The sequence below is a fragment of the Zalophus californianus genome, chromosome 6, assembly GCF_009762305.2.
Source record: "Zalophus californianus isolate mZalCal1 chromosome 6, mZalCal1.pri.v2, whole genome shotgun sequence".
Classification (NCBI taxonomy): domain Eukaryota; kingdom Metazoa; phylum Chordata; class Mammalia; order Carnivora; family Otariidae; genus Zalophus; species Zalophus californianus.
The window spans coordinates 38125778-38153538 of NC_045600.1; the positions used below are offsets into that span (position 1 = coordinate 38125778).

Below are 27761 nucleotides of genomic sequence, written 5' to 3' on the forward strand. Positions count from 1 at the left end.
TTGGGCTAGCATCAGTATTTTTATTTTAAAAGATTACAGATTTCACACATTTTTACTTACAGGACATTTGCAAAATTCCTGAATATACAATGCTAGAAAACAACATGGAGTATAATCAACTGTAAGACAGCCTGAGCCAACCACATGATGTGGAGATAGTCGGCTAGTGACAGCAATTCAAACATGGCTTAAGTGATCTCCATTTAAATAAGTGAGAATTAACAGAGGCACATCCACAAAGCTTAGAAATCTTTTTCTGTATCATCTATTCTGTACCATAGACACATTCTGGAATTTACATTGCCACTCTTAAAGGTTTTGTTAGAAATAATCAGTATTTAGTATTCAGTCAGTTAAGTGGCCAACTTTTGAGGATTCCCCCACCCTCTCCCTCTGCCCCACCAGCTACACACGTGCACATGTGCACTCTAAAAATAAATCTTTAAAAAAATTAAAAAATATTTAGTATTTAAATGTATTTAAATAACATACTGAACTAGTCATACATGTATACATATGGACACATGCATACATATATCTATACATACACAAACATACACATATATATACATGTTAGGCCAAAGGGAGCTTTAAAACAAGCACCAAAGACTATTTAATTGATTGCAGAAGTAGAAACTGGGCTTCCTAAATATCAATCATGTAAGTACTGACCACTGAAGTTTCATATGTTCAAAAATAAAGCAAATAAGGCAAAAACTGTACTGCACTTAACCATACAATATATAAAACAGTTAATACACATCATAAATCCATTACCATACTATAAATGTAATTAGCCACTTGCATGTAATAAACATTACCTCAAGAACAAGTATTTTAAATTGCTAATATCAGAACTGTAAGAAGTATAACATCAGAAAAAGTTATAGGAAACAATAACCTGCAAATAACAGGATTATTTCTATTACATTCTAAATCCAAATTTTATTTCCATTTATGCAGATTTCATAAAAGGAAATGTTAAAATTAAATCTTGAAGTAAATTCTTATTTCTAATTTTTTGTTCCTTTATAAATCTAGAGCAATGTTAAGATATTGCCATTTCAGAGAAATAACCTATAGTTTCCCAGAAGAATTATTTTTAATACTGGCAGTCTTCCTGTTCAATATACAAAATATAAATCTTTTCTTCTGTCAGAGATGTCAAAATTAAGAATTCTTCACCGGGTTCTTTGTTCTGTATTTTCTTCTCCTCTTGGGCACAGTGAACTCTAAAGACATAAAATTAAGTCTGTCAGGTCTACAAAATAATACTTTAACTGATAATAATACATTTAAACGATACAGCTGTTTAATTGGAATGCCCTCACAACAAAGCTCCAACAAGAAATCCTAAACCTAACATATACATGATTCTTTCCTTCAAAATGATACTGCAGTTGAAAACTTGCTAAAGTAGATTCTAGTCTTCCTAAATCCTATTTAATAATAAGCTACTATGAAGTGGTTTCATATGGGTATGCTCTCCCTAAACTACAGGCCGGTGCAATGAGACAGAGTGATTAAGATTTGAATTTCACTTCAATTAAACCTGAAAATGAAACCCAAATCACTAGTACCATATATCTTTTTTTATTTTTATTATTATGTTCAATTAGCCAGCATACAGTAAAACACAACATTAGTTTTTGATGTACTGTTCAACGATTCCTTAGTTGCGTATAACACCCTGTGCTCATCACCACATGTGCCCTCCTTAATACCCATCACCCAATTACCCCACCCCCCTCCCTTCTGTAACTCTTAGTTTGGTTCCCAGAGTCCAGAGTCTCTCATGGTTTGTCTTCTTCTCTGATTTCTTCCCAGTTTTCCCTCCCTTCCCCTGTGGTCCTCCGTGCTATTGCTTATGTTCCACATATGAGTGAAATCATATGATAATTGTCTTTCTCTGCTTGACTTACTTCACTTAGCATAATCCCATCCTGTACATCTTTTTGGCTATGACAGCAGATGCCACAACCAACACTCAAATAAGTGTTTATCTAGAAACAGCTGTGAACCTAAAAATTACAAATCATTAAAAACAAAGAAAACAGAAAATACAAAAACATGAAAATTATGAAAGATGTAAAGAAACAAAATATTCCCCACTAATGAAAAACAAAAGAAGAGTGATAGGAAAAGGAACGAGAAAAGACAAAGGAGAAAGTATGAAGAAAAAGAGATTCCAGGAATCTTCTAGGTTCCTAGAAGACAGCAGCGGCCAGGATGGAGTGCAGCAGGCCAAGAGAGCAAACTGTCCAGTAAAGCAGGTCAGAGGTCAGCAAAAAAGTTCTTTAAAAATATGAAAATGACAAAATCCCTAATGTGTTTGAATATCCCAAGAGGAGATTTACACACTGAGGAAGAGTTTGAAGATAAATTCATGTTAAGTCTATAGAAAAAATAAATTAGTAAGACAAAAAGTTATCACTCTCTAGGGAAAACAATAAATGTACAGAGTAAGAGTCATAGTACATTACATGGCTCTGTGGTCAATAACGTTCTACAAATGCAGAATACCTACAAAGCTGAAGTAATTATATTGGAAGGCTGGGGCCTGAGAAGCATACATGTGTTTGAAGTGGGAGGTGAAGAATATATTAAAGAAAACTATACCCTTGCCTTCCTCAGTGGAAAGTCAAGATATAATCCACAGAACTAAAACACAAAGAAGTGATAAAATACAAATTTTTTAAAGACATAAGAGGTAAATACCAAAACAATAGTCAAAAGTGATGAACTGTTGAACACTACATCAAAAACTAATGATGTACTATATGTTGGCTAACTGAACATATTAATAAAAAATAAATAAAAATTAAAAAAGTAAGAAATGGGAGTCAAAGTCAGAAGACTGTGGTTTCTTATAATGAATATAAAATTATCTGAATTAAGTCATGTATATGTCATTATAATTTAACCAAATTTTTAAAAATCACAGATTTTATTTATTTATTCTTTTTAAAGATTTTATTTATTTATTTGACAGAGAAAGACACAATGAGGGGGGGAACACAAGCAGGGGGAGTGGGAGAGGGAGAAGCAGGCCTCCTGCTGAGCAGGGAGCCTGATGCAGGGCTCGATTCCAGGACCCTGGGATCATGACCTGAGTTGAAGGCAGACGCTGAGCCACCCAGGCGCCCCACAAACTAACAGATTTTAAAATGGGACTTGCCAAAGATTCATAAAGGTGTGTTTGTTTTGTTTAACTGTTTACTCACAAAAAAAGTTACCAATCAAGACTGGAAAGAAACTACAGTCTGAAACTCATCACAAGATTGTAAAGGACTATTCTGACTATTTTATGCTGACATCAGCAAATCACAGAAGCACATTTCTGAAAGAACATTCCTTGTAAAATGTCTATTCTTTGTCTTCTATATACTTCTGTAACACCGTTTCTATCTACCATAATGAACTGGCCTGTTTTTCTCCCTAACTAAATTCTAAGGTCCTCGAAGGCACAGACTGATCTGATTCATTCAACAAATATTTACTTAAGTCCACTATGGGCCAGTCACTGTGCTCAGATCTATAATAACTGTGATCAAAATAAAATGGTTTTTAAATTCCAGTAGTATATATCTTTATACCCTGTACATAGCTAAGTGTTTGAAACATGACAGGCACTCCGCATATGCTTGCTGAATGAATATAAAACCAAATGAAAAAAAAGTCATTAGGCATTATTAACACACATTATATTCATTATCATTGATGGATTACCAATTATCAAGCCTAGCCTGCTAAATATAACTTATTCTCTGTAATACTATAATTATTACTAGAGACAGTATTATTTAAACTGTTGTTTAGGGGCGCCTGGGTGGCTCAGTCGTTAAGCGTCTGCCTTCAGCTCAGGTCATGATCCCAGGGTCCTGGGATCGAGCCCCACATCGGGCCCCTGCTCAGCGGGAAGCCTGCTTCTCCCTCTCCCACTCCCCCTGCTTGTGTTCCCTCTCTGGCTGTGTCTCTTTCTGTCAAATAAATAAATAAAATCTTAAAAAAAATAAATAAATAAACTTGTTTAATAAACACTACAAATTATGAAAACTACAACACTAAAAGGTATAGCCATTTTATGTCATGCAATTTACAACTATTTAGTTACAATCATCATTCCATAGGTGAAAATTTTACATTCAAATTTGAAATAACTATTTTTTAACAATAAAATCTCTTTAAAGTTATATTCAGAAATTTGTATTTTGTGAACCAGACATCCTCATGATGAGGTATATTCACATATTAATGGTACTTTACCTATCCTTCACTTCCCGCCCCAACTGACCACTACCTCTCCTTTCCACTTATTTATTAACATTTACTTTTAAGTGTCATGATTAATACTAAAATTCTCTAATGTGTCAAAGAAAAAAGCATCACAAGAACACAGAGCTAACCACCATGCTCCTCAAGTGTTCTAAATCTTAATGCTCTCCGAGCATAACTTTTCATCAGTATTTGACAAAATTTCATCTGTACCTGTTTCACTAACACTTTCATTGTCCTCTTCTTCTTCTGTAATTACAGGCATACTCAGCCTTAACGATTTATCTTCTTTATGTACATTCTGCATGTTATCTGGAAATAGTTGGGAAAATAATTTCATACAAAAACAAAGAATGTTAATCTTTGAGAAAAATTCTTACACAAAATAATGTCATTACTACAACATAAAAATTAGGTATTTAAATGCGAAAATTGGAATGGTAAAGAGAAATATGCATTTTAAAATACATATCTATTTTTAAGTATTATTATATTTGTATCTCTGCTTTGAAAATAATCTAATTCTTATCATTAAATGAAGGAAAGGAAGAAAAGGGAAAAAATGACAATATTATTTAAACTGTTATTTTTTATTTATTTTTTTAAGATTTTATTTATTTATTTTGACAGAGAGAGACACAGTGAGAGAGGGAACACAAGCAGGGGGAGTGGGAGAGGGAGAAGCAGGCTTCCCGCCGAGCAGGGAGCCCGATGCGGGGCTCGATCCCAGGACCCTGGGATCATGACCTGAGCCAAAGGCAGACGCTTAACGACTGAGCCACCCAGGCGCCCCTTAAACTGTTTTTAATAAACACTACTCAAGCTTTATCACACACATTATGGGTTATATCTGCAGATATCAGGGAATAATTGTGTGCCTTACTTCAACTTTAGTAACTAATTACAAATGTAATTCTAAAGGTAACAGCCTTGTTTTTCAAATGTATACTTTCTCTTCTCACTACATCTGCTCTACAAAACAGATTTCTCTAATCATAATTTGCCATTGACTTACCATTTTCCAAAACATTTTTCTACATCAACCTTCTGGTGCCTAAAGAAATATCCTAATCAAATTTATCAAATACCATTGTCTTATCAGGTCTCACTTAGCACTTAACTTTCAGGTCCCAACAGTAATGCCCACATACATTCTCACTCCTTATGCTGCCTTTATTCTTCTCTACAATACTTTCACCACCTGATCTATTATTACATGTTAATTTTTTTCTCTATGGTCTGCCTCCTCCCACTAGAATGTGAGTTTCACAAGGATAGACTTTGGCTTAAGTCAATGTATCCCCAGCACTTAGAAAAGTGCCTGGCATGCAGTAAAGCCTCAATAAATATTTATTAAATGATTAAATATGGGTTCAATGATTTTATACCACAGTATTTCATTTAGTACATATGTTAATACATACCTATCAGCACTTCTCAGAAGGCAAGAAATTAAAATGAAAATAAGCTTAAAGTTTCTGCTCTGAACACATATATGCTGAGATCTTAATGGGGTATAGAGTATATGGAATAGACTGCTCTAAGGTGGAGCTGAGTAAACTGCAGCCATAAGCTTCCATTTAAATACAATTTAAACTTGATAATAAAAAAATACCAGTTTCCTATTAAGTCACTAAAGCAGAATTCTGCCTTTACTTGCAAATCATAAATATTAATTACAGTAATTTATTACATGATTTTTAAGATGGTAGATAATGTTTTAGGAAATCTCTTTTTACATCTAATCACGTTTTTTAAAACTTGAACCTACAAAATTTTCCAGTTCACAAAATTGCAATCAGTACAATCTACCCAAAGTTACTGATACTGTTCTTCACAATCTTTTAGCATGTTCATCCATATCCATTATTAATGACTTTTCCCTAAATCCACATTTACAACTTGAAAGAGTCTATCCAACGTCAAGGTAAGGATTTCTGAGTTAAAAACAGATAGTTGAGGGGCACCTTAGTGGCTCAGTCAGTTAAGCATCTGCCTTCTGCCTTCAGCAAAGGTCATGATCCGAGGAGCCTGGGATCAAACCCCACGTCGGGCTCCTTGCTCAGCGTGGAGTCTGCTTCTCCCTCTCCCTGCACCCCACTCATGCTCTCTCTCCCTCAAATAAATAAATAAATAAAATCTTAAAAAAAAAAAAAGACAGTTAAGAAACAAGTCTTCATCTAGTCACATGATCATTGTGTTTTAGAGATGGATCTCTACATTAAGTATGTTTAAAAAATAAAAAGCAATGTTCTCTAAAAGCTCTTAAAAAAAAATACAGTGCTTCACCCACCTAACATGCAGCCAGGAACCAAGAAGTAAACATACAAAACTTCAGATGTTTAACTCAAAATCCACATATTAAATAAAGCTCGTGAACTTTAGTCACCAGTATGTTCCGCAGACCTTTATCCAGAACCTGATTACATTTATTTTACATAAAACTGAAGTGAACGGCCAACCAGTTTCTGAAACCATTACAGTTAAACAGCAGCAAAAGGGAAAAAAAAATGCTATAAGCCACAATGAGAACCGAAAGACACCTACCACAATAAATGTAACAGAAAAACTTTTAAAAAAATAAGACATAAAAACTGACAAATCTTGGATGTGAGAAAGAACCAGTTCTTAAAAGTTAATCTCAGAGTTTATGAAAATGTTTTAGGTAGCTACATTAAGTAATAAAATATAGTTAGTGAAGGAAGTGATATTTTGTAAATTACACCTGCCAAATATTTAAGATAAAAAGAAACTTTCATCGAAGTTCTTTCCTAATTTTGCACTTGCTCCTCCTTTGTTCCTCAGGCCACATAAAAACAAAACAAAACAAAAAACTGTTTAAGAAAGCCGCTTGGCCAGCTGACCTCTATGCACTTGTATGAGGTTGATTACTAATAAAAACTGCTTGTGCAGCTTTCAAAACCCAAGTTATCTTTGATACCTTAGAAAAAACAATCCTGCAGAAGTTAATTTTTAAATATAATCAAACTAATCAGTCTTTTCCTCATGTCCTCTGGTTTGGGTTTGTTTGGGTTATTGATTTATACATAATAAAAGTCACCAGGATTTTCAATGTACAGATTTAGGAGTTTGGACAAATGCAGTTGTGCAGTTACCACTGCAACCAAATACGAAACAATTCCATCATATCAGGAATTTCCCTGCCCTTCTGCAGTCAACACCGCCCCCCACCCTCAGTACCTAGCCACCTAGGATGTTTTCTGCCCCTATAAATTTTGCCTCTTCCACATTGTCCTTACGCCTTTTGTGTCTGTCTTCTTTCTCTTATTTGGCACAAGGCACATGAGTCACCCACGCTACTACATGTATCAGCAGCTGCTTTATTCTTGAGTAGTATCCCACTGCACACTTATTCCATGGTTTGTTTACCCAAGGACCAGGTGAAGATATTTAGGCTGGCTATCATTTTTCACAATTATGTACAGAACCACTATAAACTTTTGCATACAACTTTTTGTGTGAATATATAAGTTTTCATTTCTTTTGGGTAAATACCAAAGAGTAGGACTGCTGGGTCATAAGTTAAGTGTGTGTTTAGCTTTATTAGAAACTGCCGAACAGTTTTCCGAAGTGACTATACCATTCTGGAGTCCCACCAGCAATGTATGAAGGTTCAGCTGTTCTGTGTCCTATTCAGCTTTCGTTATTGCCTATTTTCTTGTTCTGTTTCTTGGTTTTTGTAGTCATTGCGACAGGGAGTAACAGAATGCCACTGTGCTTTGAATTTGCATTTCCTAATAACTACAGATGTCAGACATCTTTCAAGATGTTCATTTGCCATGCACACATTCTTTTTGAAGTATCTGTTCAAATCTTTTGCCCATTTTTTAATTGGGTTATTACTAAGTGTTGACAGTTCTTTATATATTTGGATACAAGACCTCTATCAGGGTTGTATTTTGCAAATATTTTCTCCCACTCTGTGGCCTGTCTTTTCATTTTCTTAAAAGTGTCTTCCAAAGAATTTTAATTTGAGGCAAGTCCAATTTATCAATTTTTTTCTTTTATGGCTTATATTTTTTATGTCATATATAAAAAAATCTTTGCCCAATCCAAGACATTTTTTATGTTTTCATCTTTAAGTTTTATGATTTTAGTTTTTATATTCAGGTCTGTAATCGATTCATTTTAAGTTAATTTCTGTATATGATAAGAGGTCTAAGTCGAGGATCTGTTTTTTGCATATGGATATAAGATTGTATCAGCGCCATTTACTGAAGACTATCTTTTTCCACTGAATTGCCTTTGCACCTTTGTCAAAAATAAAATTGACCATGTAAGTACAAATCTATTTCTAGATTCCCTATTCTTTTCCATTGGCTTGTGTGTCTACCTTTTTGCAGATAGCACACTGTCTTGATTTCTGAAGCTTTATAGTTATTTCTCAAAACTGTTTTGGCTACTCTAGTTTCTTTCCATTTCCATATACACTTAAGAATCAGCTTGTTATCCTGGGATCGAGCCCCACATTGGGCTCCCTACTCAGAAAGGAGCCTACTTCTCTCTCCCCCACTCCCTCTGCTGTGTTGCTGTCAAATAAATAAAATCTTAAAAAAAAAAAAGAATCAGCTTGTTTATTTATATAACTGTTGGGATTTCTTCTTGGGATTACATTTAATCTCAGAACAATAGGTGACTTAACTGTACTGATTGGTCTTTTTTTTTTTTACTTTTTTATCTTATTATGTTATGTTAATCACCATACATTACATCATTAGTTTTTGATGTAGTGTTCCATGATTCATTGTTTGCTTATAACACCCAGTGCTCCTTCAGTACGTGCCCTCCTTAATACCCATCACCAGGCTAACCCATTCCCCCACCATCCTCCCCTCTAGAACCCTCAGGTTGTTTCTCAGAGTCCATAGTCTCTCATGGTTCGTCTCCCCCTCCGATTTCGCCCCCTTCATTTTTCCCTTCCTACTATCTTCGTTTTTTTAACATATAATGTATTATTTGTTTCAGAGGTACAGGTCTGTGATTCAACAGTCTTACACAATTCACAGCGCTCACCATAGCACAATACCCTCGCCAATGTCTATCACCTAGCCACCCCGTCCCTCCCATCCCCCACCACTGAGATTAAGAATTCCTCATATCAGAACAAACAATGAATCATGGAACACTGCACCAAAAACTAATGATGTAATATATGGTGATTAACATAATAAAAAATAAAAAAAAGAATTCCTCATATCAGTGCGATCATATGATACATGTCTTTCTCTGACTTATTTCGCTCAGCATAATACCCTCCAGTTCCATCCACATTGTTGCAAATGGCAAGAATTCATTCCTTTTGATGGCTGCATGATATTCCATTGTATATATATATACCACATCTTCTTTATCCATTCATCTGTCGATGGACATCTTGGCTTTTTCCATAGTTTGGCTATTGTGGACATTGCTGCTATAAACATCGGGGTGCACGTACTCCTTCGGATCACTACATTTGTATCTTTGGGGTAAATACCCAGTAGTGCAATTGCTGGGTCATAGGGTAGCTCTATTTTCAACCTTTTGAGGAACCTCCATACTGTTTTCCAGAGTGGCTGCACCAGCTTGCATTCCCACCAACAGTGTAGGAGGGTTCCCCTTTCTCAACGTCCCCGCCAACATGTGTCCTTTCCTGACTTGTTAATTTTAGCCATTCTGAGTGGTGTGAGGTGGTATCTCACTGAGGTTTTGATTTGGATTTCCCTGATGCCGAGCAATGTTGAGCACTTTTTCATCTGTCTGTTGGCCATATGGAGGTCTACTTTGGAAAGATGTCTGTTCATGTCTTCTGCCCATTTCTTGATTGGATTATTTGTTCTTTGGGTGTTGAGTTTGATAATCCATGAAGCCCATATTATCTCTCCATTTACTTAAATCTTCTTTGATTCATTGTTTTGCAGTTTTCAGCATACAGATCCTGCACATACATTGTTACCTATATACCAAACTATTTTGTGGTTTTTGTGTTATTATCCTTTAACATTTTTTTCAATCACTAATTATTCCATTGTTAGTATACAGAAATACTAACCTTGTACCTTGTGACCTCATCAAACTCACTTATTAGTTCTGGTAACTATTGTGTACAATTTTTGAGACAGTTTCTGTGTAAAAAATAATTTCATTTGCAAACAGACACAGTATTATTTCTTCCTTTCTAATCTAAATGTCTATTATTTCCTTTTCTTGCCTTACTTCACTGGCTAGGGCCTCCAGTATGATGTATAAGAGAAGCAATGAACAGTCATCCTGCCTTGTTCCCAATTTTAGAGGGAAAGTATGGTTTCACCATTAAGTATGATGCTGGCTGTAGTTTTTCAAAGAAGTCCTTTATCAGGCTGAGGAAGTTCCTTTCTAATCCTAATTTTCTCAGAGATTTTATCATGAATAGATGCTGGATTTTGTCAAATATTTTGTCTACATATACTGAGATGATTATATAGTCCTTCTCCTTTATTCTGCTAATATGGTAAATTATGCTGGTTTATTTCCTAAATAAACCAGCCTTATATTTCTGGGATAAACCCAAGTTTGTCCTACTATATTGTCCTTTTAATATACTGTTGGATTCAATTTGCTAATATTTTGTAAAAGTTTTTACATTTATGTTCATGAGGGATATCAGTCTTTGTCTTTTCTTAAATTGTCAGTAAGCTGGGAAGTGTTCCTTCTTGTGTCTTTTGAAAGAACAGCATAGTATTCCTTCCTTAAATGTTTCCTAGAATTTCCGGCAAAGTCATCTGGGAATTTAACTTTTTTAGTAAATGTAGAACTACTCAAATTCTCTATTTCTTCTTGTTGGTTTTGGAAATGTGTGTCTTTTAAAAAATATACCCATTTTATCTAACTTAACTAACTTATTGGCATAAAAGTATTCATAATTTTTCCCTATTATCCTCTTAATTTCTGTAAGGTGTATAGTGGTATCCCTTACCTTACTAAATTTTGTGTTCCTATGTTTTTTCCAGTGAATTTTCTTTAAAATATTTTTACACATAAAATCAGTCATTTGTAAATCATGGTAATTTTATAATTTTTCTGAAATCATGTCTTACTTCACTCTCCTGTCTAATTACATTGACAGGCAATAGTAATACAACTGTGATACTTCTATGTATTATCAACAAACAAGAGGTGGCCTTTTGTCAAATAACACACATTCACATACATACTTTTCTTGCGTTAAAGTATCACCAACTATTTTTTTTTTTTTTTAAGATTTTATTTATTTATTTATTTGAGAGAGAGAGAATGAGAGGCAGAGAGCATGAGAGGGAAGAGGGTCAGAGGGAGAAGCAGACCCCCCGCTGAGCAGGGAGCCTGATGCGGGACTCGATCCCAGGACTCCAGGACCATGACCTGAGCTGAAGGCAGTCGTTCAACCAACTGAGCCACCCAGGCGCCCTCACCAACTATTTTTATCTGGAGCAGAGGCTGACAAATTATGGGCCCAGGCTAAATCTGGTCTATCACCTGTTTTTGTAAATACAATTTTACTGGAACATATTCCTTTGTTTATGTATTGTCTGTGGTTACTTTTGCCTTACAATGACAGAGCTGAGTAGCTGTGACAGAAATCTTACGGCCTAAGAAGCCTAAAATATATACCCTCTGGCTCTTAACAACAGGTTTGCTGACCCCCTAATCTAGAGGATTCCTTTTTTAATCAAGAATGGATGCTAGATCTTATCAGTCTTCTTGGGTTACTGTTAAACTGAATTCACATTTTCCCCTTTAACCTATTTGTATGGCAAATTATACTGATAGATTCCTAATTGCACCATCCCTGCATTCTGGAACAAAATGCACTCAGTCAAGTTGTTTTATAGCTGGGATTCTTTCAATACATGTAACAGGATTTTTTTTCAGTAATACTTGTAAGTGAGATTGGTCTAACAGGTTTCTTCCCCACATCTGCAGCCTTGTAAAAAGACCTAAGAAATTCTGCTTTTGAAGTATTTCCTAATTATCCTTAACAAATGTGGTCTCTCCTCTGAATTTTCAGTATACTTCAAGCAACTGTTACCAAACTTAATCATATCTGGACTATGTTAAAGGTAATTAACTTCAATTCTCCTTCTACTGCCTCAATATAGGAAGGGAAACATTTATGTTAAAAGGCCATAACAGGGGCACCTCAGTTAAGCGTCTGCCTTCAGCTCGGGTCATGATCCCAGGGTCCTGGGATCGAGACCCGCATCGGGCTCCCTGCTCCGCAGGAAGCCTGCTTCTCCCTCTCCCCCTCCCCCTGCTTGTGTTCCCTCTCTCGCTGTGTCTCTCTGTCAAATGAATAAATAAAATCTTTAAAAAAAAAAAATTAAATAAATAAAAGGCCATAACATATCTTTATATATTGCACTAGTAGCTGGGAGTGTGTTTTATACTAGGCATTGAATATTTACTAATGTTTCTAATGCCTTTTTTTTTTCTTCTGAGCCTGCTAATGAGATTCCAACTTTATGTATGGTGAATATATATTACTCGTGTAATTTTTTAAAAATTAAACTATTAAAATATATAGTCATTTCTTTAAGAATCAAATTCCAAGGTTTTTATAGACATACTAATTTAAAAGAAAAGGTACATCTTAATTAATGCAGCTAAAGGGAAATATAGTTTATAGAATGTATTACTCACCTAATTCTACACATAAGTTTAATTCACACACAAAAAGTACTTATTAAGTATGCTCTGAATAATTCTAGACTGATTCTATAAACAGCTATTTCACTTTTGGACAAGTTATTTAATCTGTATGGACCTAAATTTCATCATCTATGAAATAATAAATTTGATAACTCCTAGGGTCCCTTTAAGCAGTAAGACTCTAAGAATCTAAGATAATTAATTTTTTATATTAAATCTCTCTCACAAAGTTCTCAAACAAGTATCTAATCCCTTTTAATAAAAGGGGGGTGGGGAGGTTGTAAACAAGATCCATTATCCCTTGTTGAGTCTCAAAAAGACTTTAAAAAGTTACCTCTATTTCTGGAAGACATCTTCCTTCCTGCTGATTTCAATGTTTCTTTGTTTCTTTTTTTCCTAGTTGCTTTGATTTGTCCTTGACCAGATGCAGAATCAGAGTCAGAAGAGTCAAGTTTGACTTGACGATGCCTTCTTGACTTGGATGCCTTGAGAGTTAGAAATGCAATTAACCACAATGAATCACAAAATGAATCCAACTGATAGACAATTTAGGAAAAGACAAAATACACAAAGATGAGGAAAAATAAAAGTCATAAAGTACTTTACCATTATACTGGCTTGCTTAATACTTGTTGCATGCATATATATTTATCTTTACAACAGGATAGGCCCCCTGCAACTGTCATCACCATCTACTCAAATTGGGTAAAAAATATTAATTGTTGGGTTAAAATGTAGTTGTTGTTGCATGGCTGGGAAACAGGTGTAAAGGATGAGTACTGTCTTTTACTGTCTACTAACCTATTCTCCCTTTCTTCTAAGAACAATTATGTTCCCTAGTTACCACCATGTCTTTTGAGTGGAACCAATTGATGCCTGGTTCCAGGTATGTGCCACTGACCTAGTCAAAAGGTTCACATCACCACGGCCACTGATTTGTTCATGGGTGGGCATGTGATCTTTATCACAGATCAATTTTAGAATTCCGTGTAACTATTAGGAAGGAAAATTCTCCATTTCCACTGAACTTAAGGCTGGGAACACGCAAAGCTGGCTGTCAGGAACAACAGTTGAAGACAGTGAAAGCAACACAAAAGGTGAGAAACGGAGGGACAGTGCAAGGACATTTTCGTTATTATCAGTCAATGAATTCCCTTGCTTGAGCAGAGTCCTTACAGGAGTTTTCAGATCCAGGTATTAACAATTATTAAAAAAAATTACCATGCATTAAATGTTAATTGTACCTCAATAAAGAAAAAACCTGCAGCTATGTTATGACGCACTCTTGTAACACTTTATGGGAATTACAATTTAATTCTCATAATCTCTTAAGATACACATTAAACATCAATTAGCACTATATAATGTGGAACAGTTCTGGTTTAAAGCAATTTGGATTAATTAACTTATTGTCCTTCGTGCTTTAATTCAACAGTATTTTGTACTCAATTTACTGTGGGGTAACAAATATGTAACACTTAACTATCTAGAATTACTTTTAATTTTTTATTTATTCCTTTTCATTTCTACAGCTAGAAAATGATAGTAATTTCCCACAGAATAAAGACACTTCTAGGGGTGCCTGGGAGGCTCAATCGTTAAGCGTCTGCCTTGGGCTCAGGTCATGATCCCAGGGTCCTGGGATCGAGCCCCGTATCAGGTTCCCTGCTCAGCAGGAAGCCTGCTTCTTCCTCTCCCACTCCCCCTGCTTGTGTTCCCTCTCTCGCTGTATCTCTCTCTGTCAAATAAATAAATAAAATATTAAAAAAAGGAAGAAAGAAAAAAAGAAACACACCCCTAGGCTCATGAAAACAATCGAGGAAGAAATATGGGCTTAAGCACATAAATTTATCAGTTCTCTCTCCTGAAATCCCACTAAAATAACAGTAAGAAAATTTCTGAATAAACTCACAAAACAGAGATAACAGAAAACAACGCAGCTGCTAAAAAAAATTTAGTAGTAGGAACAGTGAGTGATAGCTGACAATAGGAAGAAGAAATCTGAAATCTAATTGCCTGTATTGCGAAAGTTACTATAAAGCAAGCTGATCCAAGTGGATCAGGAATTAGAATCATCAGAAATTTGTCTAAAAAAATGGTAGAGGGGCGCCTGGGTGGCTCAGTCATTAGGCGTCTGCCTTCAGCTCAGGTCATGATCCCAGGGTACTGGGACTGAGCCCCACCTCGGGCTCCCTGCTCAGCGGGAAGCCTGCTTCTCCTTCTCACACTCCCCCTGCTTGCGTTCCCTCTCTCGCTGTGTCTCTCTCTGTCAAATAAATAAATAAAATCTTTAAAAAAAGTAAAAAATATTTTTAAAAAAACGTAGATATGCTGAAAATCTACAAAAGCAATAGTGTCCCATTTCCCAACCTCAAAACTACACAACTGACCTCCTAGAGAAAACAGGAGGCTTGCTCTCTGGAGAGTTGCTAAACCAGAGATGTTGTAGGCCTGAGGAATGGTATAGCTGAGGAAGAGGACAAAGCTTCTTGCTGAAAATAGGGAAAGTATGTGAAACCTGCATAAAGAATGGTAAGCCTCATGACTGATTCTCTCTGTAGGCTCCCAAAACATTGGTGGTTGGGCTTATTTACCCTTCTTTCCCCCAGACAAGGGAACGGAAGACTGCTCTCTGGTAAAAATGATGCGATCCAACAAAAAGAAATACCGAGGGTAACAAGTCATATCTTCACATGACCACTCTTAAATAAGATCTGAGGCTCTTTAAACACTTGAAAAAAGCCACCAAAATGAAACAGATCAAAATAAACAAAACGAGGAACTCTAGGGGAAAAGGCATAAACTTCAAAACACTGTAATTAACATCCTCAAGGACATAAAAGATAAAGATATTGCATCAGGAAAAAAAATACATTTTTTTAAAGAAAAGATTCAGAGAAGGAAAAAAAAAAGACCTTAGCAATAAAAAAGAAAGTCAGCAAAAATAAAAAATTTAATATAATGGTTCACAAGACAAAGTTTAAGCAATCTCCCTGAAAATACAGATTGAAAACAGAAAAGAAAAATAAAATAAAAATTCAAGAGAAGGAGCAAAAATGCAGCAAATACTATCAAAGAAACAATATAAAAAACTCCTCAGAACTGAAAACAGATCAAAAGGATGCCTGTCATGACAGCCAAGGACAATGATGGAGAAAAGATCCACACCAACTTAAATTATCATGAAATTTCAAAACTCAAGGGATAGAGAGAAAATCCTAAAACCTTCCATGATCAGGAATACTAAAAGCTGGAAGACAATAAAAAACAAAGGCATCAAAATTCCAGGTAAACACCAGAAGAGATAACTGAAAGAAAAAAAGCTGAAGATGGATTAGGAATGTAGGCGTGGAAGTGGTAACCAGGAGACTGCTGGGTTATATAAGCTCAAAAGTATTATTAAACTTTTTAAACTATGTACATGTATTACTTTGATGAAAAATAATAATACTGTTAAAAAACCATCAAGTCAATTACCTTACTAAAGAAATAACTTACCTGAACAACAACTGAAAAGGCCTTTGATTTTATTCTCGCTAAAGATTCTGCCCTTTCACATCTCTGGATAAAAAATAAACAGGAATGGGAAAAAGAAACATAAACATTAAAAGAAATTATGGATTCCCAAGTATTTGTTATCAGAAATAAGATGTGAGACGGAAGGTAGGGTCATTTATTGGACACACATTGACCAAAGACATATAAACGCACACTACATTCTCATAGCAGGTCCACAATACCATCCTTATGGCTACTGATTGTTATTATTCAGGATTTAGGGAGGATAATATGAATGAAAGCCTTAGTGATCAGGCCATTACTCCCTCATCTGCCTATGCCCAAAGATGGCTCTTTGTCTCATCCACTAAGATGGATGAAAACTCTGGAGGCAGGAAGCAGTAAATAGTAGCTAGAGCTCCACACTGGTTTAAAGTCAGACAAGAAGTTAAGAAAAGATATACTATAAAAACCCTACTGTCTATGTAAGGACGAAGAACACCCTCCACCATTATCCTCCCCTTTCCCTGAAGAAACACTTACCATAGTCACTCCCAATCTACACTTGAAGTGTCTTTCATAGCGTTTCCAGTGAAGAACAGACTAAGGCTTCAGAGAACTGATGTTTCAGAATTGTCTGAGATAACTATGATAATACTGACCAAGGGTCATGATACTTGTATACAGAATCACAGCCACGTATCAAATGAAAAGAAGCTAACTAAACTATTGCCCTGTGAACAATCATATAGTGAATTTTTCTGACCTCTGATTCTTGTGAATTTCCTTCTCTCTTTTCTTCTCCATCTTTAACGTTTGATTTTAAGGGCGGATTCTGAAAGAAAAAAAAGTTATATATACACATTTATAATTCATATTAACTAAAAATCAACTGCAAATCATTTCAGAGCAATGAGAAACATTTAATTACTACAAAACTAAAAGATCATTTCACATTATTACAGCATGGTTCACCACCTGACATTAAGATCAAGGTTAGGTTTCAGAATAGTTGTAAAATTTATCAACGAAATGCCTAAATCCTCCTAACTAATGAAGGAAAACATACACTTCATATAGCAGTAAGAAAACTGGTTTATTCTCCTTTCCTTCAGGTTTTCAGAAGTCTTAGTAATGCTAATTAGAGTTTATTAAAAGACAGTACTACAAAAAAAAGGATACTATAAGAGAGTACCTAATAGATTTTTACATGAATTGCCTAGGTCATTTGTGTAACTCATTTGTAACAAAGTATTCAAACAGTCTAAAATGTACTGTCTCTCATTAAAATAAATGTGGGTAGAAGCAAATTGTTTCCTCCTTTCTAAGACTGTCATCCCATCACTTTATCTTTTCTAAAATTTAAGTTTTGAGCCAGCTCCCCTTTTTTTTTTTGAACCAGCTCCCTTTATACAATGAAAACCAAAAACTGGCAGCCAATCTTTCTAAAAGACAATATATAAAATAATAATACCTATGTAGCATTTGTGAAAATACTATTATCAGATACATAGTAAATCATCAGAAATTGCTTATGTTTTACTTTTATTTTTTCCCAAAACGATTTACTAAAATAAGACGGAGTAGTGGTTTCAAAGTTAAATTTAGCAAGGCTGGCCACGAGGTTTCCAGAGTAAAAAAGTTTCTCTAGGTGAAAAGGTTACTGTGAAAAATGGGGAGCTCTAGCTAGCATCAGTATTTGGATCAGAAAACTAAATTGAAGATTTGTGTTGATGAGTTTGTAAATGGATAAACCAAGGCAGGGAGAGCATGCCCTATCACAATGGAAGAAGCCACAATTCAGGCCTAGCAGTCTGCTGTGATGCAGAAAGATGGAACCAGTGTTACCAAACCACTGACTTAAAAAAAATTTTTTTTTAGATTTACTTATTTATTTTAGCTAGAGAAAGAGTGTGGGCATGGGAGGAGGGGCAAAGGGAATCTCAAGCAGACTCCATGCTGATTCTGGAGCCCAACACGGGGGCTCGATCTCACAACCCTGAGATCATGACCTGAGCCAAAATCAAGAGTTGGATGTTTAACCGAGTCACCCCAGGTGCCCCCAAACCACTGACTTTTAAGAGAAGTTGGATGTCTGGAATTTTAAGTGAAGTCACAAAAATTTAAATTCTAGTGACTAATTCAACTTTTTAAAACAACATTAGGATCAACACTGTGTCAAACAAACCACACCTGTCTGTAGGATTTGACCCAAAGACTGCCAGTGTGCAACCTCTGGAAAATGCTAAATTATAAAGATAATAAATCTGTGGTATATCAAGATTACTTATTCCTCTACAGTTACACTGATATTATATATAATGTATATTATTTAACACATGTTATAGAATTGTTATTAACAATTGTTTAATTATACAATTACGTAACAAAATCTGTAAGGTTAAATAATACCACATAGCTGATAACTGGCAAAGCCAGAGCTAGAAAAATAAAGCCCTCGAAATCTTAACTCCAGAAGAATATAGCCACTCAACTAAGCTGCCTCTCAATTTTATCACCCATGTCAAGCCATTAGTGTATAATGCAAATACAGTGGGGAGGTATCAAACAAGCAGTCACATACCTTTCTGTCTTTGTGCCACTGCTGATGCTCCAAAACTATGTTCTTAATATTGTCAAAAAAATCATCCTTTATCAAGCTGAGGGCTTTGTCTGGATTGGATTTATCGCCTGAAATTATATGTTTCATGTTCTGATAATGATCATGAACATTCAGCATTTCCTAAAAGTGAAAAGATGAGTCTTTTATTTCTAAAATTTTTGAGGAGAAACTTAAAGGCAAAACCAACACAAGATAAAATGACTAAGTTGATAAGGAATAATATGCTACAATATACTGAAAATAATACAGTCATGCAACGAAAATAGTACAACTTTATTAATGAAGAGGCTGCTTTCCAGAGATAATGGTTCACTGAATTTAACTCAACAAACATTAATATACACTGTATGGAGAGATGCAGGGAAAAGACAGGACATAACAAAAATTATTTGTAGTATACCATTAAATATCACTAATGATAACTAAGATCACATTTTTTAAAATTTTGTATTATCGTTTCAAAGATATTTACATAATTCTTTATGTTCAGCCATAAATTCCTATGTAACAACTCTCATACAATCCTCCACAGAGATGTGCTGACTTTCACAAATCTCACAGCCCATGTGCCTGTAAGCTTCATCATTTTTTCACTAGTAAGATCCAGGATTAAAAGAAATAGAAGGCAACTTATAACAACATTTGAGGAATCATTTATTACTTAGACGTTCATTCCCCAGAACCTCCAGCGAAATGGGCAGATCTATGGGGTAAGGAGAAAGATAATACGTTATAGGCAGACTTCAGAATTCAGATAAAACTGGTATTGAGACTTAGCTCAAAGACCAGCAAAGAACTACTGACACTTCCATCATAGATGACCTCTGCAACATCTGAGTCATCCTCAAGTTAGGCTTATCCATTCATTTCCAGTAGGTTTTGATGGAAGTGACAGATAACTGTTAAAGCAATGAGAAACTGCTGGGTAATGGTGAGTGCTCACATATGCAGGATCTTCAAAGGAGAACAGTGTCCAGCCATAGGGAGCCCCTAACTTTTTTAAAGCTTACAGTGTACTGTACTCCTATATTTTACTACATGCAATACAATACAGGGGAAAGACCACTAGCTGGACCTGATTTTGAGCCTGCGTTCTGTCATTTGCTAGATTGACTTTGAGCAAATCCCTCAATATGGGAATCATATTCCACATTTGTACAAAATTAAGTGATGTCATCTAACCCAGTATAAAAGTATTTATTAAGTGTGCTTATACAAATGGGAGTGTTCTATAAAATGTAAAGCACTATACAAAGGTAAAGGATTATGAAATAAAAGAAAGTACATGGACTTTAAAGCCTTACAGGCTCGGACATTCAAATCCAGTCCGCACCTTACTGTACTGTACTTTATGGAAATTACTTAACTTCTCCGAACCTCAGTCTCCTTGGTTTTTTTTAAAGTTTTATTTATTTATTTGAGAGAGAGATAGCGAGAGAGAGAGAGAGAGAGAGAGAGAGAGAGAGAGAGACAGAGTGCACGAGCAGGGGAGGAGGGAGAAGCAGGCTCCCCGCTGATGTGGGGCTCGATCCCTCATGACCTGAGCCGAAGGCAGACGCTTAACTGACTGAGCCACCGAGGAGCCCCTCCTTATTTTTAAAATTAGGAAAATACCACCTCCTTTAAAGGGTTACTAAGATTATTAGTGAGATAACAACATAAAACGTCTAACATAGTTCCCGGCATATGTTGAAAACTCAACAGTTCATAGCCATTATTATAACTGTAGAAATAAAGACTCAGAAATGAAATGACTGGCTCAGGGTCATATTTAAGTAGCAGAGTTAAAATTAAAAATCAAAAGTTTCTTTTTCCCCATATACTTTTTTTTTTAATTCAGTTATAGTTAACATACAAAGTTATATTAGTTTCGGTTGTACAATATAGTGATTCTACAGAAATCAGAAGTTCTGGTCCTATTCTTTTCATTTTATTATGCCTCCTTAACCACAAAGCTAGAACTAATGAGTGGCAAAATGATGACAAAAATTCAGGTGCTGACAGGCAGACTTAATAGCATCTGGGCAGAAGGAAAGTAAGCAAGTATTGAATGTAAGGATTATCAGTGAGAATGGATCAAAGACTACACTAAGACAGGATAGAGTCAACTGAGGTATTAAGAGATAAGGCTCTCAAAGAAGATCTGAGGCAAGCCAAAGACCCTAGTCAGGGTGACTTCATACAGGAGCTTCTAGGAATAGGCATTCCGTAGCTTGGCCCTTCTGACCCTCCTCCCCAATCACCCTAAAAGGACATGCCTTTGTACATCACCTCAGCTCTGTTCTCTAAAATCTTCCATACCTGTCTGCTGACATATACAATTTTTCTTTTTTAAGAGGAACCTTTAATTCAACACCTTCAGAACCTTTAATTCGTAGAGTAAAAGAACTTAAAAGCAAAAAGCATGTTTAAGAAGGTATGTTGAAAAAAAATTAACATTCTACCACGTTAGTCCACAACCAAAAATTATAACCAATTGGATTCAAATCATCTTTTTCATTAGAAGAATACGGATAAGAACAATGTAATGTCTTGCTGTTCTAAAACACCCTCTGCCTCTTTATGATTTAACCTCAGTACTTCCTGGCAAATCCTTTCTGGTATCCCCAAACCTTTTGTTCTTCACCATGGCTATTCCAAACTTTCTCTATTCTCAATTCCTTGAACCCCCAATGCCCTCTCTTAAAACTTAGACTATCAGGTCTGTTTGCCTTCTACTTTTCTTCTTCACAATAAATCATATGAATCCATTTTCACCTCCTTTCTCCAAGTTTTAAAGGAAGAATTATGCCTTCTCCTGCTCAAGGTAATCTCTCCAGTGGGTTTCAATCACAGACTGCCTACCTCCTCTACAGCAGGAACCCTGCACCTCCTTCTTCCATATAACCTCTCCTAACTCACTCCTTACCCTAAGCCTAAATATAAACTTGAAGTTTAACAAATAATTAAAAATTGTTTAAAACACCTATTTGGCAGGAATATTATGAGGAATAAAATAATCTATACAAAACATCTTGTTTAGCTCCTGCACTATACTATGTCTTTAGACATTTAGTAAATAGCTTCCTTCTAAGGCAGTAATACTTACCTTTTGGTGGGGGGGTGCGGGGTGGAGCATGAACACCTTTGAGAATGTGAAGGTAGTTATAGTACCTCAACCAAGCATCCATACGTATGACAGCTTATCATAAAACATAGGGAGAAAAGGACACATGGACCATCTGAAGGCCATCCATGGATCCTAAATTAACAATTCTTGCCTAAAAATAGTTACTTTACAGAGCACACCCAGAGTACTTTCAAAAATCAATTTGCTAGGCTGCCTGGGTGGCTCAGTTGATTAAGCGTCTGATTCCTGATATCAGCTCAGGTCATGATCTCATGCGTCCTGAGAATGAGCCCGGCAACCTGCTCCACATTCAGTGGAGAGTCTGCTTGAGATTCTCTCTCCCTCAGCCCCTCCCCCAGCTCTTGTACACACTCTTTCTCTCTTTCTCTCAAATAAATAAATCTTTAAAAAAAAATCAATGTGCTACCTTAATTACAAACATAATAGATGAAATCTGATAGGCTGAAGCTATTAGAATATGATGGCATCTAAAACATAGAGAAACATTTGAGCATATCAAAGATCTGATCCCTCTTTCACTCCTGATATAGGAAAAGATTGAATAGAGTTGAAGAAAAAAAAAAGAAGTAACATTTATCAAGAGCCTACTACATGCCACAGGCCATCCTCAGCATTATTCAGAGATAAATCATTTTCAATTCTCACAACTGGATGAAATAAGGATGGTAATCCTAATATTAAAGAGGGGGAAACTAAGGCTCAAACAAATTAAAAAACCTGACCAAGGCTGCTACCTGGTTAGACTCACTCGCTCATGAGAACTCTTTCTCTCTTTAGGTTTAGATATACCCATTCTTTTGAAATGTGAATATATTGTAGATTACAAGGCTGTAGTCAGTCCTGTAATGGGTTTTGTTTTAACCTCGGGGCAGTGCTTTTCCATGCATGTAAAATTCTATTGAGTCTCACTACTGATCCATGTGAAGGAAGATTTTTTTTTTCTCAATACTGAACAACTGAAATAAAATACCAAAATACATTAGCAGGTAAAGCTGCTCTTATCCATAATTCTTGATTTCAAATTTTTGTTTTATCACAATTGCCTCACTGTTTTCAATGGGTTTTAAATAAACATTGTAAAAAGGAACTTAGGAAATGAATACATAATATTAAAAAATAAGTCACTTTAAATTCTTGTTTTACGACCTATCTAAAGTCAAATACAAATGATGGTTTCAGTATTTGAATCTAAATATCCTGAGTCCAAGTACAGTCTTCTACATCTTTTTGCTTGAGTTTCAAGATTTATTCCATAAATTTTCATATATTTAGGATGTATTATTTCTGATACTTTGGAGGAACAATAAGCATTCTATGGTAGGTTAAAATCGTTAGAAAAATTTCAGTATCCCACAGATGAAGGTATAACTTCAATATATAGTTAACAATAAAACAATTTTTTTTTTTATTTCAAGGGCATAAAAAACAAATTTACCTCTAATACATCAGAAGTGATAAGTTTCATTACACGATCATTTGGGTCCTTAAATTCTTCTGTAACTTCAGCTCGTTGAATTTTCTTCTTCATCCTATATGATAGCTATATGATAATGAATGTCTTTTAAGAGATTATTTTTTAGATAATCCATTTTCCAAAGACTATTAGACTTTTATAATAACTTTTAAGATGACAAGCCACATGCTTATAAATTCAGATGATATTCAGACAAGTTACATGGTTTGCCAGCTGATGTCAGAACCAGAATCAGGACTTAATGCTCTTTCTAGTGTCTCAATTGTCATTAAGACTGAAGAAATATATTTTATTAGTGGAAGTTTCAACTTTTCACCAACTGACATTAAAATTCCTTGGTCCTCTTTCAGTAACCTGATGTATGAATAAAGAAATAAGCAAATGGCAGATGCCAAATCTAATTTCCTCTTCTAACAATTTAATAGACAGCATTTAGAAACACACTACATTTAAAAGCAGAGACTAAATTTTTGTTTGCAAAAAAAAAAAAGTAATCAGAAAGCATTTTCTCCTATTTTAAGAAACCTTTCTATAAGTATTAGAAATTACATATGGAGACTGAGATACTTTATAAACAATGAAGCATAAATTCTCATTTTGAAAAATGATCTATTTTAGACAACATACCAATTTGGGCATTGCTGTAAAGTGAAATGCTTTGTCTAGTCGTAGCTTCCTAAAAATATATGCTGCATCAAAATGTTGCGCATTTATCAAATCTTGCTGAAATTTTAAAACTTCATCCCAATCCTTCAGGGCAACTCTAATCTACAAACAAGAAGAATAAAAAAAATATTACTAAAGGTAAATCTTTTTTCACAAATGTATTCTAATTGTGAAACACTGGCATTCCTCTTAAAATCAGTTGGTTGTAAAAATATTGTACCTATTTCCTATTTTGCTGAGGGAAAACAAGTATTACCTTTTGTTTTGGCTGACACAGTTGGGTGTTATATAATCCATACAGCAGATACAAAGCACCAACTCTGATCTGGAAGGTGTATGGAGGTAAAAAATATTGCCAAGCCAAAGTCAGTGCTTCTTTTGTAAACATGTTCTTTTCTAAATTTCTCATTCTACCACTAGAAAACAAAGAGAAAATATATTATGACTCTAAGTAAATAAGTAATGAACAAAAATTAGAAGAGGTATATCCTAGAAGCTGCTAGAAACTCAACGGGCATTCCACATCTGATCCTTTCATGATCAAGCATGACCTAATTTTCTGCTGTGCTTCTCACCCTGAGGCATAGACATACACTAGGTAAACATAATACTCTTTGTAAAGCATCAACTTTACTTGCTGAATTGAGGAGCAAAAAGGGAGGGGTTACAAATTATTCCTGGGTAAGAATTTTAAACATTTAACATATTAACATATTAACAAATTAAAATAATTTAAACAATTAACATATTAAAATAATCATGGTTATATTACAGAATAAAATTTAAAAATTACATGCATTTTAATATATAATGGAGATTTTCCCCAATACTCTCAGGGATTCACCCTACACCTCATTTGTCTTTGAGACACCTAGATGAAAAAGTTAGAGAACCACAATACAACCTAACCCTTGCCCTCCTCCCAATTCTGCAGGGTAAAGCTCACCAAAGTAAAGAAGGAGCAGAGTAGAAAAGCAGATCACCCTATACTCCCAAAGCCTGGGCTCTTCAAATAATAAATATACTAAAAGAATGCAAAATACCTACTGTGGTATTAGCAACCAAAGCAATTTCTAAAGAAATAACATCACTACTCAAGTAGTCCCTACTTTTTTCCTCATTTTAGTTTTTGCTCATTAGCTAAATATTGAAGTAACCCCAGCAAAATTGTCCTTAACTGCGACTTTTCAGGGGAAATGCACTGAAAGACCATGGGTTTTGGATACAGGCAGACATATAGGCTTCAATATCTGCTCTACCACCTACTAGCTGTGTGATCATGAAGATTACTTAACCTCCTTAAGCCTCAATTTCCCCTTCTATAAAACAAGGATAATTATATACCTGCTTTTCAGAGTTGTTCTATGGATTAAATACATTAAGCTATAATCACATCATATTTAATAGCCATTAAAAAATTAGTTCCTGGGGCACCTGGGTGGCTCAGCTGGTTAAGCTACTGCCTTTGGCTCAGGTCATGATCCCAGGGTCTTGGGATCGAGCTCCACATCGGGCTCCCTGCTCTGTGGGGGAGCCTGCTTCTCCCTCTCTCTGCCACACTCCTGCTTGTGCTCTGTCAAATAAATAAAATCTTAAAAAAAAAAAATTAGTTCCTTTCCAGGGTGCCTGGGTGGCTCAGTGGGTTAAGTGTCTGCCTTCGGCTCAGATCATGATTCTGGGATCCTGGGATAGAGCCCCAAGGGGAGCCTGATTCTCCCTCTCCCCTCGTGCTCTCTCTAATAAATAAAGTCTTTAAAAAGAACTAGTTCCTTTCTTTTCATTAACTGTACAACAAATAGCTCTTTATCCTCCAACCATGCAATGTACAAACTACATAAGTAATTATTATATTAAGACAAAAAAGAGAACTTTTATTTTTTCTTCAGGAAAACATAGAGTTTTAATCACAAGAACTCATTCAGCCAATTATTTAGCTTTTGCAATATTATATATGTTATGCTAATGGATACCAAATTCATACAGTCACCGTCCTCAGAGCTCTATGGAGTGGAGGGAAAATTTTAAAGCAATAATAATAGTGATGAATACTTACGGAGTACTTAGAGTGCACTTAACATCTATTAGCTCATTTAACCCTCAGACCTACAATATGATGTATTATCGCCGTCTCCATTCTACAGATATGGACGCTCAGGCAAGTGAGTTCCCCAAAGTTAAGTTACTCTGTGGACTCTGATTCAAAATCAGGCAGTGGGACTCAGTAATCTGCTCTTAACTACTATACTTTACAATAACCTGTGGTAGAAGTCCACAGATAAAATAAGCAGAGTGCTCTCGGAAAAACAGAGTATGAACGCCTCACTTAACTCTAGGAGGGGAAAGGAAGGTTTTCCTAAAGAACTGTCATCTGAGATTAAAACTGAGTGAAGAAAAAGGTGGCCTAGCAGAAAGAGCTGGGGGAAGAAAGCTCCAGGCTTTGGAAACGCCTGAAGAGGGCCATAGGCAGAATGGAGCAATTGAGTGCATGGAGGATGGAATGGCAGATAAAGCTCCTGAGATGGGCTGAGGCCGGTCAGAGAGCGTCTTGCCTGGCATATTAGGGAATTTGAACTTTATCCCAAGGGCAGTGGAAACCACTGGAGTGGTAAGCAGGGGAGTGACAGGCTCAAATCTGCACTTCTGAAAGACAACTTTGGTTGTTGTATGAAAAATGAATTCGGTCGTGCAGGGGTTTGTCCTTGCTTAGGTGTTTGTTTTGTTTTTAAACATGGAGGATAAAGCACGGAGGAAGGCAAATGAGGGGAGATGCGCAGGGTGAGGCAGAGGAGGTGCGAGAGGAGGGTTTAGAAGGACAGCCAGGCAGAAATAACATTCGCCTGGGGACGCCGCAAAAGGATGCAGCCGAAACCAATGAAAGTGCCCAGGAAGAAGGCCCAGGAGAGCTGAGGGCAGCATTCTGAGACTGCCGCCTTTCTCAGCCTTTCCCAGGGGCGGCGATGCCTCCCCCGACCAGGGAGAGGGGCGGGCAGCGGAGTAGAAACACCCACCAGAAGATGGTCCCGAACTTCATACTTCTCCAGAGTTCCGTAAAATCCTCGAAACGCACACTATCCGTCTCCTGGAAGCGGCTGAGCAGCGCCTCGCAGTCAGTCTGTAAGCCTGGAGGAGTCCCCATACCTGCGAAGCCCACACAAAACGCGCCAACGAGCCCGCCCTTGTCGCCGGGGAAACCGGGGCCCAACCTTCCACCCCCTACACGCGACGCACTTCCGCTCCGTGACGTACTATCCGGCCCAGTTAGCTCCGCCTCCAGCCGGCCTCGCGCGAGCCGAGGTTTTCTTACTGCGCATGCGGGGGTCCCTGTCGTTTTTACCTGCTCAGCTCTCCTTAGCAGGGAGCTAAGGTCAGTCCTTTACATTTCATTGAAGAGGTTTATATCTCAAGTGTCCTGTGAGCCCAAGAAGGAT

General features: G+C 36.1%; 1 protein-coding gene across 1 annotated transcript; it reads right to left on the minus strand.

The window, feature by feature from the left end:
• On the minus strand, positions 1-27549 carry SNAPC1 (small nuclear RNA activating complex polypeptide 1). Its single transcript, XM_027572466.1, has 10 exons — positions 27342-27549; positions 24590-24749; positions 24295-24435; positions 23629-23733; positions 19025-19183; positions 17207-17275; positions 16441-16503; positions 13277-13427; positions 4489-4587; positions 1-1232 (listed from the first exon to the last, which is right to left on the minus strand). Exons 1-10 carry the CDS (start codon positions 27467-27469, stop codon positions 1171-1173), a joined length of 1137 nt encoding a protein of 378 aa, XP_027428267.1. The 5' UTR covers positions 27470-27549; the 3' UTR covers positions 1-1170.
• Positions 27550-27761: the final 212 nt, after the last annotated feature.

Bases quoted from the DNA above. Each gene is read 5' to 3' on its own strand.
- SNAPC1 (XM_027572466.1), bottom strand. From the start codon at position 27,469: ATGGGGACTCCTCCAGGCTTACAGACTGACTGCGAGGCGCTGCTCAGC. The intron at 24,750-27,341 runs GTGGGTGTTTCT...TTTGTTTTCTAG, and splicing joins AAGTTCGGGACCATCTTCTG to TGGTAGAATGAGAAATTTAG. The intron at 23,734-24,294 runs GTATGTTGTCTA...ATTATCATATAG, and splicing joins TTACAGCAATGCCCAAATTG to CTATCATATAGGATGAAGAA.